The sequence below is a fragment of the Cyprinodon tularosa genome, unplaced genomic scaffold (assembly GCF_016077235.1).
Source record: "Cyprinodon tularosa strain WSP-4 unplaced genomic scaffold, ASM1607723v1 ctg598, whole genome shotgun sequence".
Classification (NCBI taxonomy): domain Eukaryota; kingdom Metazoa; phylum Chordata; class Actinopteri; order Cyprinodontiformes; family Cyprinodontidae; genus Cyprinodon; species Cyprinodon tularosa.
Genome location: NW_024039338.1, coordinates 88,793 through 102,243, shown reverse-complemented (window position 1 = coordinate 102,243; position 13,451 = coordinate 88,793). Strand labels below are relative to the sequence as shown.

Here is a 13,451-nt window from a genome sequence, read left to right as displayed (position 1 = left end):
ATCATTCTCTGTTTCTGAATTAAACAGCTGCGCTAAATCAGACATGCCAGTTTCCCCTTCTTCGCTGTCAGTAACTTTCCGTGCAGCGCAGCTCCTCAGAAATAATGCCGGCTTTTGCAAAAGCTTGAACAAAAGAGCCAGCAGACACTTTAGTCCAAGCATCTACAATCCATCCGCTAACGGTGGCGTAACTTGCCCGGCGCTGCCTTCCACTTATCCTGAAACTGTGGTCTCTGTCGGCCATCCGTCGCTCCCACGCCGCTCGCAGCCTTACTTTGAATGGCCGCTTCACACCGATGTTGAGCGGTTGAAGCTCCTTTGTCAGACCCCCGGGATAACGGCGAGCACAGCGTTCATTGATTCACCTTTTTTTTCACATCGGCTGTGAGATGGGCACGCAGCGATGGTGACGCGTGGAAAAAAAACACCTGGTCTCCTCACATAGCCTACACCTCCCTCAGCCACGCTTTCATCATCTCCTCATTCATCCAGCCTTTTTCATTTAATATCATATGTCATCAGAGTGCTGTGTCTGTCTCGCTGTCAGCTCCCAGATCAGCTTCTCTGATTGGTTGATGCGGCGCGTCCAGCAGCAAAACTTCAACTTTTCCATCTCGAGCAGCAGCAGCGCGTTGGCGGTGCGTCAGATGCTTAAACGCTCCCGACGCGCTGCGCCTGCTGCTCAAAACGCGCTTTTTGCTGCACCTATACGCGCGTCAACCATTGACTTTGCATGTAAACTCGCTGCTTCTGCTGCACCTGCTGGGTCCGGTTCACACCGATGTCGAGCGGTTGAACAGCGAGCACAGGGTTAATTTGTTTCCCCATGTTTTTCACATCAGCTGTGAGATGGGCACGCATGGAGTCACAGATTAATGGTGATGAGTGGAAAAAAAACACCTGGTCTCCTTACATTCAGCCACTCTTTCATCATCTCCTCAATGAGGTGGTCTCAAAAGTCGCAGTTACAACACACATAGGGCGCACCGCACCAAAGGGCGCACCGCACATTTTGAGGGGGAAAAAAGACTAAGTGCGCCTTATAGTCGTGAAAATACGGTAATTGATATTTCTGAGGGCTGCTCAGTGGCACAGTGGGTAGCACTGCTAGCTTGCAGCAAGAAGGTTCCGGCTATAATTTCCGGCCCAGGGTCCTTCTGCATGGAGTTTGCATCTTCTCCCTGAGCTTGAGTGGGTTCTCTCCAGGTACTCTGGCTTCCTCCCTCAGTCCAAAAACATGACTGTTGGGTTAATTGGCTTCTTTTTTTTAAATTTTATTTTATTTATTTATTTTCTTATTTTTTTCCTACTTGCTTTGATTCTGTTTTATTTTCCTATATTTTAATCATGTAAAGCACTTTGCATTGTCTTTGTACTGAATTGTGCTATACAAATAAATTTGCCTTGCCTTAAAGTCTCCTTAGTTGTGAGTGTGGCGTGAACGCTTGTGTCTCTGTGTTGCCCTGCGATGGGCTGGCGGAGGATGTAACGGGATCACTAGGATCATACACATTTTTTTTTTTTTATGAATTATGTTTGTTCTCTACTTCCAAACTCAGCATCTTTTCATCCACGCCTGCGATAAGAAGTTTCTTTTGAAGTTATGAGATGCGCTCTTTTTATACATTTTATGCCTCTCAGTAGAAAATTAATATTTTTATAGAGATGAGAAATTTGCTTCCTCGTATGTTGAACCACCAATAGTTTGCACCCCATAATTAAATTAAAAGGTCTTAGTTTTGGGGAATATATATGAATTATGCTCTAGTTTGTAGTTACAGATCTGTCATTACTATATTTTAGTTTGACAAACCGGATCCTCTCTACATTCTTTTTCCTGTTTGGTGCCATTGCACCTGGCTGTCCTGGAGCAAATAGAAACGGATGAACGGGTCCACCCCTTTGGAATGGAGGTCGTTTGGTTTCTTTGTTAGCCTGCAATGCCCCATACCTGTCTATGTCTCTGAAAGGGGGGTCATTAAAGGGAATAGTTGGTCTGGCTGAATAGGCTAGGTCTTCTGTTCTCCTGTAAAAGGGTTGGGGTTGCGATGATAGCAGGAAGGAATCAACTCTATCGCTGTATTGTAGGTTTTATAAAAGCTGGAATCTTGAGTGTCCCCCCCCCCCCCCCCGTTTAAGGTTTGTTTTTCCTTCTTAACATAGATGGCTTCCTCTCTAACCACCTGTTTTGGTCCAAAATATGAACATTTTGTGTTTGAAAAATGTTTGGAATGACTTCGACCTGGATGACTGAGAATCTTCACCAGCAAATCTAAAGGGTGGTTGATGTTGGAGCCTAACCCCCCATCTTCCTTCTTGTTTGCAGCGGTGCCGTATCCCCCCGGTACGCGCCTGTCGGTCAAAGACCTGTATGCAGATGGGAAGCCCAGCCTGGAACTGCTGAAGGCCCATCTGGTGAAGGAGGGTCGGCTGGAGGAGGAGGCGGCCCTGCGGATCATTAACGAGGGCGCCAGCATCCTGCGTAAGGAGAAATGCATGCTGGAGGTGGAAGCTCCCATCACAGGTAACCTTCTTTCCTATTGGCCTAAAACTTTGTGAATACAGCGGAGCTAGCTCCGTTCAGAGGTATAGAGCCAGCTGAAGGTCTGACCTTTGTCCTTTATGCTTTTATGAACACGACGTTAGATCTGACTCCACTGAGAGTGAGGAGGTGTCAGATATTGACACCACCTGATATTGATATTGTAAAATTAGAAACCTAGTTTTTATAAATTTTTCAGTTCTGCTAAACGGATCTTGGACTGGTTCCGACAATAAAGGAAGACAAGTCCAAGATCCCCGTGTTACCCTGCGACCTAGGTAGGTTCCTTCCCCTCAGGGCTCACTCTACATGTTCTAGTTTTAGGACCGTTTAAGCCGAGAATAGGCTGTTCCATTTTTTTCAATTGTTTCACGCAGCTACAGCTCACACTGTACAACAAAGCCGCAGGGTTTAAGTTCACAGCTCACGATGTTTGTTCTCACAATGTGCGGCCCGACGCTCTGATGCGATCTACCTGCCTCTACCACGTGGGACTCACCGCCGCAGTGAGATGGCACTACTCGGACTCGTCCATCCGGAAGCCAAACTTCAAGTTGTGCTGAAAGCACCTACCGTAAATTTCGGACTATTAGCCGCACCGGACTATGATCCGCAGGTTTTTTTATGTTTAACACAAACTGTCTTTCGCTCGCAATGTCAGTCTTTTTCGCTGTCGTTCTGTCTCGTACCACTCGCGGTAGAAGTCTGCTTCCGGAGGACCTCCGCAATCCCGCGCGTGTGCGGCTACCGTACTTGTGTGTTGAAGCAAATGTTACGGCGTTAGCTGTAAAAGTCCATAGATAAGCCGCATTGTTATATAAGCCGCAAGGTCGAAAAATTATTGGTTCAGTCCTCATAGCCAAACTATTAAAGATAATGTTGCGGCCGGTGTTCTGTCACATCAGCATACCCATAGTCAGTAAACCGTTTATCCCTTAACCCCAGGCTCACACCGACTCCGGTCTTACCGTTGCGGTGCGGTGGGTGCGGCGCCACAGTGATTCCAAGTCATTAAAAAGACGTAAACCTCTCTCACCGGCTGCTGAGCTGTCCGGCTGCGGTTACTGATACACTCCGGCGCTGTAGAAAATTCCGCAAGAAAGCTATCCTTGCGGTGTGCCGGAGCCCTCCGCGACAAGCTCTCGCAAATATCCTTATTCGGGCCGTGTTATCGCGTGAAGTTACGTGAACTCAAGTGAACTTCTGTTCTCGCGAGTTAAATCTCCGGACCTGTTGCCGGAGCTGCAGAGCCGCACCGTAGTCAAAAGGGCGGTGTGAGAGGGGGTGTGCGGGAGTTGCGGTCTCCGTCGGCTCGGTAACCGCACCGGAGCCAGTGTGAGCAAGGGGTTAGTTTATCCCCTTAGTTTTGTACGAAAAATAGACTTTAATCTACTCCAACAGATGTGTATCCCTTTAGTCATGTACAAAAAACTATTCAATTACTTACTTTTTGGTGTTTCTTGAAGCATATGGCGATCTGACCTTTTTTTTTTTTTTTTTTTTTTTTAAAGGAATAACGCTAATCTGATGTCTTGCGCATGCGTATTGACTGAGTATTGTTGTCTGACAGAACACTGGCCCTGTGGAGGACTGCAGTTTAAAACCTGTGCTCTGAACCAGCGGTCCCCAACCTTTTTTGTGCCACCGACCACTTATATGTTAGGCAATATTTTCACGGACCAGCCTTTAAAGTGTGGGGGGTTAATACGATCAAATAAAATGATACGACTGGCATAAAATCAAATACGAACAGCATAAAAATAAAACTCACCATTATGTTGAATTAGTGGGAGCTAGAGTCCTGCACGGGTCGAGTTTTACCAACCCGCACCCGCCCGAACCCGTTAGGATGACTACCGAACCCGACCCGTCACCCGTGGATATCTTCAATTCAAATCTGAACCCGACCCGACCCGTTGATATTTAACCCGCAACCCGAGCCGTTAACCCATCCGGTAATAGGCTATAGTACGCTGCGCTGCAGAGCAGTGCCATTAACACTGCAGCAGACGTGTATGCACTGACTGTGGCCTTTTAGGAGGGAAGCCCACACTGCCGGCAGGGCTTTAAGCTACAACAAGGGTGACCCCAGTGCCTAATTAAAATCACATTTCTGATGTCCATAACAATAGACACGCATAAAAAAAAAGTAAATCACCAACTACCCGGCCGCACTAAAAAAATATCCGCCCGACCCGTTTATTTTTATTTATGTATTTTTCACCCGCAAAAATGCTCTTTTGCGGGTGACCCGACCCGTTGCAGGACTCTAGTGGGAGCCCTGAACTTGTTTCTCCGAAACAAGCCGGTCCCATCTATGCGTAATCGGAGACAATGACACACAAAGTGTGCTCATAATGTCCTGTCTGCTCCGTAGATTTGTTTTGGTCGCTGTAACTGCAGAAAATTCCACTTGTGCGGACCGGTACCAAATGACAGACGGGCCGGTACCGGTCCGCGGCCCGGTGGTTGGGGACCACTGCTCTAAACCTCATAATTCTAGACTTCCCCACATTTGGGGCATGCAGATTTACTAAATGTCTTCAAACTTAGAAACAAAGTCCAGTGGATTGTTTTTGAGTTTTTTACGGCACTAGTGGCTCATTTGTTCGACAGTAGGCTGACAGGAAAAAGGGTATGAGAGAGGGAGAGACATGCGGCAAAGAACAAAGAACAACAGGCTGGATTCGAGCCCGGGTCGCTGCGTCGAGGACTAAGGACCCCGTACATTGGTCGTGCGCGCTAACCACTGCGCCAAAAAAAACATTTTTAGAATGACTAATACCTTATTTAAAATTACCCTTGAAAAACCGTGCAGAGACCGGTCCGAGCTCAGTACCTGAGATAACTTATCGTGTGTAAATGGAAAGCAAACTGAACTGAACCGAGCTAGACACAACCGGACCGCGCTGCAGACCAGTTCCAGAGTTGGGCTCGGTTCGGTTTTTCCCTGGCTCGGTTCTCTGATAACGAGAGCGCATGAGCAGAACGCGTCATCTCCGTCTGGCTGCACATCCCGATTTACACTCCATTCCAGTAGTTGGCGGTAATGCCCCTCCGGAAGTTGTTTGCCAACCAACACAAAACAGAAGAAGAACAACAACTATAAACGACAATTGAAATCTTCTTGTGTTTTATGGCAGTCGGCAAACAACTTTTGGTGCATTACCGCCACCAGCTGCTTGCTTTCCTCCTTCAATACTGGCAGTAATACCGCAGATCGTCACTAGGAGGCGAGGATCTGAGATAGCATGATGTGTAAACGGTCGTCAGAACCGAGCTCGGCCTGGTTAACTGATCCGAGCTCGGATCGATCTCGGTATGGATCGGTTTTTCAAGGGAAGTGTAAATGGGGTAAAAGACCTGGATGACGCAGAATTTTCCCCAGCTTCATCAGAACATGTTCTCCCAAATTAATTCTCTTTGTTGCCTTCAGGACGCCGCTATGTAACGCCTCACTCTGAAACAAACCAGAGTCCCAATCATTTTATACCAACAGCAATTCAACGTATAAAATCTATGTAGGGAGGCTGTTTTTTTTTTGTTTTGTTTTTTTTATTTATTTGAGGCATATTTGCTGGCCCAGAAATTAATAGTTTATGTTCAAATAAACATTTGGATAAATTTCTTAGGACCAGATTTTTCTTAACTTTTTATCACAATGTGTGATCACAGTGGTGTCACTCGTGGACGGAGTGACGCCATTAGCTGCTCTTTAGTCTTATTTCCTCAGAAATCTGCTCTGGTTTTCACAGCAGCCCATCCTGATGGTCTCTGGGCCCCTGGAGCGGTTCTCTCGGATGGCATTGAGATGTTAGCCGTCTCCGGTTCTTCATGTTGCTGAGTGTTTAGATGACCTGAATGCAGGTTTGTTTGTGTCCAGTGTGCGGGGACGTCCACGGCCAGTTCTTTGACCTGATGAAGCTGTTTGAGGTGGGTGGCTCACCCAGCAACACCCGCTACCTGTTCCTCGGGGACTATGTGGACCGAGGCTACTTCAGCATCGAGGTAGGAACACTTCACTTCCTGCTTTATGACCTTAAGTCTGGTACTGACCAGGAACGGTCAGTCGGAGCTTAAACATCTGAGCCTCTTCTGGTTCCTAAATGCCACACATGGCAGCTGCAGATGGAGAAAACTGTGTCATGGAGACGTTTGTGCCAATAATGGAGATCCTGTGCTTCTTCTCACTGTCTGTCTTTAGAGAGAGAAGCTTCTTTGCCTTTTTACCTTGATAAATTTAGGTGTTTAATTTCTGTCCTCTGTTAGAAAATGAAGCCAGTTTAGAAAGGATTTCTGATTAGCTTCACTGAACTTATTAGTGAAGGCAATAGGATGTTCCTGCTGATCACAGCTGCTAAAGCCCCTGTCACACCTTGATTTAGTCCAGCGTATGCCTGATGTGTGGAAAATTTGGCAAAAACTCTGGCATACGTTGGGTAAGTTAGCGGTACGTTTTGTACAAGTGATGAGCACACTGAAGTACGCTGAAACACGTCTACATATGACGAGTACGTCAAGAAACTTTGAACTTGGCCAAAATTTGCCAACGCATGCCAGCGTACGCCATATCTGGGCGTAAGTTAATTCAATTAAGTTTGTTTCTATAGGGCCAACTCACAACACAAGTCATCCCAAGCCATTTTCCAGTTCACCAGACTCATTGACTCTTCAGCAATCCCTCACACTAAGCATGCTTGTAGCGATAGTGGAGAGGAAAAACTCCCTTTCAACGGGAAGAAACCTCCAGCAGAACCAGGCTCAGTAGTTCCCCGTCCAGGGAACACGCAGCCAGGCAGACGAGCTCCGAGCCAGCTCCCATGTCAGAGGATGAAGAGAGCACATCCAGTTAGTCACAGTCAGAGAAACAGGACTACACTGGAAAACAGGCCAAGCTCCAACGTCTATAAACAAAGGTGTTGATTGCAGCAGCACAGCTGATATTTCTCTCCAGGATGGAGTCACAGCCAAACAGGAACAGACCAGATGAAGCTACTATGAGAAAAAGCAGAGAGAGCAGAACGTTAGAGATTGAACTAACAGATTCTGCAGAGTGGGAGAATAGAGATAGAATGAAGCAGAATGATGAAAAAGGGGTCCCTATGTCCTCCAGAAGTCTAAGCCTATAGCAGATCTGCGTAACTTATCCAGAACTTCTCTCCAACGCATATAAAAGGTATCCGACGTGTTCCAGATGAGCTCTGAACATGTTTCTAACTTCCAGCTACTGTATAATGGCATATTGGCAGCGTTTTGGTAGAAAGGGGGGGAAACCATCAGTTCTCCTCCAGACTTCATCCCCATTATAGGGTGAGCCTGAAGGTGAATGATGGATCCTCCCTGCGTTGACGGCCATGCCAATGCTAATAAAGGATGCTAAAGACAGCTGGAATGAAAGTTGACCTGAAGGTATTTTGTGTTTGTTTTTAAGAGGGTCGGTTGAATTGGATCAGGTGATCAGAACCATGACTTAAGAGAACTTTTATTGTCATTTTCTATGTGCATTGATACGGTCAGTTTGATGCAGAGTCTTTGACATGACCTCTGACAGAACCTGCTGGACCTGCATCGACATGTTTCTCCTTTAGCTACATCCCCCAGTAAGCAGGTGCAACTGGACGCTCCTTTGGTTTTAAAAAAGCCGACCAGAACCCTAGAGCTGCTGTTCCTCTCTGCCTCTTTGCTGCTGGCCCGTCTCTGTGGTCATTGCATGTCTTATCTGATCTAACATTGCAGGCGCTGCAACTCTTTGTGCAGCCTCTCTCATCCTGGCAGGTTTCAGACGTCAAAACAACCAGAACTACAAAGATAAGGAGTCGCTGAGCCGATGATATGGAGCCTGCTGCGGACCGTCCAACAGAGGGTTTCCATTTAGTATTAAATGAGACATTGGGGGGTCAGGGGGACGTTGACCAGAGAGTCAGAGGGAGGGAGAGGCGGCTGAAGGAGGATTAAGTCTGGAGGAAAGTTCAGTTTCTTAGAGTGAGCATGCTGCCATCGCTCTGCCTGCGCAGTGATCATGTGTTCCCATGATTAGGCTCATAATGTGGGCGTGGTGTTCATCTCCAGGCTGCAGATCTAACACAACCTGGATTTAAATTCCAACCTGAGGGCCTGTCAATGTCAAATTTGTCCATTTTCTTCCAGACAGCAGTTTTCCTGGTCTGCTTGTAGAAATCAAAGCCAGTCAATCATAGTCTGTTTTTGAAGACGCTCTGGAGCATTTAGCTCTCCGCTCTGCAGGGTGGAGCTGAGCCCACTTAGTAAATGACTGAGAAGCGCTGACCTTTGACCAGACGATAATAATGTTGAGTTCTCCATAGGCTGCATTAGTCCCAACATCATCTGCTGTGGGTGGACGTCACACTGTGTGAGAGGGGATCCACAGTGGAACATGGTCTCTCAAGGCTGATTTATACTCAGAAACCAGGTCGTCTGCGTGTGTGTCACAGCGAATGCAAATGAACCCGCTCTTTTTCGCCCTCATGTCCCTCCGTTGTCGCACAAACTTGCCCCTTTTCCTCACCGCCTCGGCCAAATCTAGACCCACAGCTAGTTCCTGATTGTCCCTGTTGCGTTGAATAACATTAGCCTCGTGAGACCATCCTGATCTCGCAAGCTTTCAAGGTTTCACTCACTAATCAGTCTGGAGACTCTCCGTTGAAGAAAATTTGGAGCCGTTCACCAAACGAACATCCAATCAGCGTTGGCTTTGAGGCGGGTTGAGGTGTGACGCAACGAGAAGCGCGACAGTTCAGTCTAAAGAACATATCGGCTTCAGCCGATGAAACTAGCGTTAGCGTGGCTATCGAGCAAGTTTTATCGGAATTACAGAGTATTTCTTCACTGAAATATAATATCCTTTGCCGACATGTTGCTTATTTGCTGAGCTAACGAGCCTTTACCTGCAGCAGCAAGAGAAGCCTGGCTTGTGGTTGTGTTTTCGTCGTCGCCCTGTTACGTCATATGCTTCGTTGATCTGATTGGTTTATTTGGCCCGTCTATCACCAACATAGGCCAATCAGCTAACCAGTATTTTCGCCCCTTCCCAAAATTACTTCAACGGAAGGTTTCCAGATGGATATGCGGAGCAAATCCATCTGGCAGAGTCAGGTTAGAATAACCTAGCCCAGATCACGTGTAGAAGCCATTATGTATAAGCTCTATAAAAGAAGGGAAATGATGTGTGTTTCACCGGAAAGGGCAAATCGGTTTGACTGCTTGGCGGGAAACCGCTGTCAACTCACAGCTGGCTGTTTTATCATTATTTTTGTTTTGTAAGCAGCAAGAGTGGGAATAAATCAGCCTTTAAACAGCAAGAACGGCGTCTGGACATTTCCTGTTCACACCATCTAACCCCAGCAAAGCGCTTCAACCATAAGATTCCGGTTTAAAACCACTCCAGGGGCTTTAAGCGTCGGCTTTGCCCCTACACCATGCTTCAAAATTCGACATAAATCAAAAATATCTGCGACAAGCTCACTGCGACACACTGCTGCGGGAGGATAACCAGCCCTTTGCTGCTATCCAACATGTTCCAAACACTTCAATTCATCTCATATCATCCTAAGGCTCTAGCATGCAGCGACACTGGAAGGTAAAACTCCCTTTCAACAGGAAGAAACCTCCAAGGCCAACTAGGGCTTTCAGGAGGAAAATAAAAGAAATATAAAAACAACGTAGCGGCAATGATCCATAATTACTTTCTATGTAAGAAAATGTTTTTCATGTCAGTCACTCATCACTTCTGTCATTGCTGAGAAGAGACCAGCATATAAAATGAGTTGGACATGCACAGACGCGTCTGTCCACACGTGTCTAAAGGAGCTGAGTTTCTTCTGAACAAGTGGAGGAAACTTTTTACATTTCTTACAGAAGAAAGTCCTGATAATAATTTTGGAGAACTGGGATTTTTCATTGAATGCTCTATATCTTATATCCACCAGGCTTCATGAGGACAAATCTGTGAGAATACACACAAAAAAAAAAACACCAGAGAAAACCCAGCAGAGAATGACATATTTAATACAGAAGGGATCATTTGCTAATAGCTTTTAAACGGGAGGAAAATGCTTTCTTGAATACTCAGATTACACCAGCTGGCGCCCTTTTTCTTTAATTTCTTCTGTCATTCAAGCCCCAAACATTTCTTGTTTATAGATACTGAACCCTAGCTTCGTGAGACCATCCTGATCTCGCGAGCTTTCAAGGTTTCACTCGCAGATCAGTCTGGAGACTCTCCGTTGAAGAAAATTTGGAGCCGTTCACCAAACGAACGTCCAATCAGCGTTGGCTTTGAGGCGGGTTGAGGTGTGACGCAACGAGAAGCGTGACAGTTCAGTCTAAAGAACATGGCGGCTTCAGCCAATGAAACTAGCGTTAGCGTGGCTATCGAGCAAGTTTTATCGGAATTACAGAGTATTTCTTCACTGAAAGGAGAGCAAAACACTGCTCTGGAGGCTTTTCTCAGAGGAAAAGATGTTTTTGCTCTTCTCCCGACTGGTTTCGGCAAGAGTTTGATCTATCAATTGGCTCCTCTTCGTCGTCGCTCTGTTAGTACGTCATATGTTTCGTTGATCTGATTGGTTTATTTGGCCCGTCTATCACCAACATAGGCCAATCAGCTAACCAGTATTTTCGCCCCTTCCCAAAATTACTTCAACGGAAGGTTTCCAGATGGATATGCGGAGCAAATCCATCTGGCGGAGTCAGGTTAACTGAACCGCACCTCGAGGTCATTACTGGATTTGATCCTACTTGAGGCAAAATATTCACCGAAAGAAACAAAATTTTCCAGTAAATTTGACCTTCCAATATTCGCCGGGAGAGAAAAACATGGCAAAATCCTGGGAAAAAATTGCATCTGGAAGAAACTTCCAAACCTTGTTTGACGCAGGTTCCTCTGTAGGAGCCTTTAACTTTGGTTTCATCCGTCCGTCACTGATTTTTTTTTTCTTTTAGACCTCTTTCTCTGCTTCCGCTCTCTTGGTCTGCCTTGGTGTTTAGACTCAGCGCTCTGTCTACCATATCAGGCATTATTGATGCCAGCTAAATGGATGGATTGTAGAGTTTCATTCAGCAGCTCTGCGGTTGTCAATTCATTTTAGATGAAAAGGAAACCCTATGTCCTCCAGCAGTCTAGGCCTATAGAAGCATAAATGCAGAAAGTAGCTCAGGGTAACCTGGGTATTTTGGATGAGGTGTAAGAAAGTTGGTGCCACAGTGTGGCCAAGCTAGAGCAAAGGACTGACGCTCTCTTCCTGTGTGTGTCTGCAGTGTGTGCTGTACTTGTGGGCTTTGAAGATCAACCACCCCGACACGCTGTTTCTCCTCAGAGGGAACCACGAGTGCAGACATCTCACAGAGTATTTCACATTTAAGCAGGAGTGTAAGTGTCCCACTTTCACCGAGTGACGCGTCTGAGAGTGTTTAGTGCTCAGCGGGTGTGTTTCTGTGTCCTTCAGGTAAGATAAAGTACTCTGAGGAAGTGTATGATGCCTGTATGGAGGCGTTTGACTGTCTGCCCCTGGCGGCGCTCCTGAATCAGCAGTTCCTCTGTGTACACGGAGGTTTGAGCCCTGAAGTCACCTGCCTGGATGACATACGCAAGGTGAGACCGTGTGACGGATCAATTGTCCTGGAGGTCTGAAAGGTGTTAATTCTACTTAGCTGTGGAAATGTGTGAAAATGTCTTAAATGAAGTGCATTTACCCTTAATTTGAGTAGATAAATAAGTTGATTTGTCAGTAAATTCGTTTTTTAACTCTTAAAATAAGATAATAAAATTATTTTAAATGCAAATTTGCTTGTCCCTCCATTCCAGTAAACGTTTCAGATTTAAATTTTTGCAGTGTATTACTTTTTTTGTGGTCTAAAGTTAAAGTTTCTGGCTTTTTAGTAAATGGTTAACTGTGAAGGTGCTGTTCTACACCACCATCCCGAACAGGTTTGGTTCAGAAAGGGATGCCTTTGGCTAAAAGAAGATCCATGAAAGAATGTTATAAAAGGAGGAAACGTTTCTTAACAGTTTGGGTTTTCAGGGAGTTAAATTCAATTCAAGGTACTAGGGATGTACGATATAATCGACCCCCTATCGGTATCGGCCTTAAAACTGAATATCGGACATCGGCCACCCCACCGATATTTAACCCAATATTTGATCAGCTTCTGAGTTTCTAAAGTAAAAAAAAATAAATAATAATAATAATAATAACTACTTCTTCTTCTTCCTCGAAAACTTCTTTTTTACAGACTTAAAAGCTTCTAAAGATGAGGGAAAAAATATTGATACATTAAAATATCATAATATCTTCATATGCTGATATATTGCCATTTAAAAACACCATATCAATCTCTTTTACTAATGAAATATTGCTATATGTCATCGTTATGCTACGAAATCCCCCGAAAATTCACAAAATTTTGCAATATTTTTATATGTTGATATATTGACGCTGTATCGATCTATTTTACTAACAAAATCTCACAAGAATTTGCAAAATATCACGAGAGTTTGTAACAGAACGATGAAATTTCACGAGATTTTGAAAGTAAAATGGATCGATACCGCGTTTTTAAAAATCTATTTGATATCAGCATATGAAAATATATTTAAGTATATTATTTTTCAAAGTGTCAGAAATGGAGAACAAAACTGCTATTTTCAATGACTACTCTTTTTTGTCCAGCTTTAGCATCGGTATCGATATCGGTTATCGGCTACATGAGTTTTAAAATATCGGCATATCGGCCAAAATCCCAATATCGTGCATCACTACAAGGTACTATGATGAGAAAAATCAGGAGAGCAGAACATCAGGGATTGATCTAACACATACTGCGGGATGGGAGAAAAGAGGTGAAATGTAGCAGAATGATGAAAAGGGGTCCCTATGTCCTCCAGCAGTCT

At 45.2% G+C, this 13,451-nt stretch overlaps 1 protein-coding gene across 3 annotated transcripts in view; it reads left to right on the top strand.

Moving 5' to 3' along the window:
• LOC119797748 (serine/threonine-protein phosphatase 2B catalytic subunit gamma isoform-like) overlaps nucleotides 1-13,451 on the top strand; it is a 48,631-nt gene that overhangs the window by 17,784 nt on the left and 17,396 nt on the right. For all 3 annotated transcript variants that reach the window (XM_038306951.1, XM_038306950.1, XM_038306949.1), the window contains exons 2-5: nucleotides 2,327-2,524; nucleotides 6,426-6,550; nucleotides 11,819-11,930; nucleotides 12,007-12,152. In XM_038306951.1, coding sequence (XP_038162879.1) covers nucleotides 2,327-2,524; nucleotides 6,426-6,550; nucleotides 11,819-11,930; nucleotides 12,007-12,152 — 581 coding nt within the window. The remainder of the gene's footprint in view (nucleotides 1-2,326; nucleotides 2,525-6,425; nucleotides 6,551-11,818; nucleotides 11,931-12,006; nucleotides 12,153-13,451) is intronic.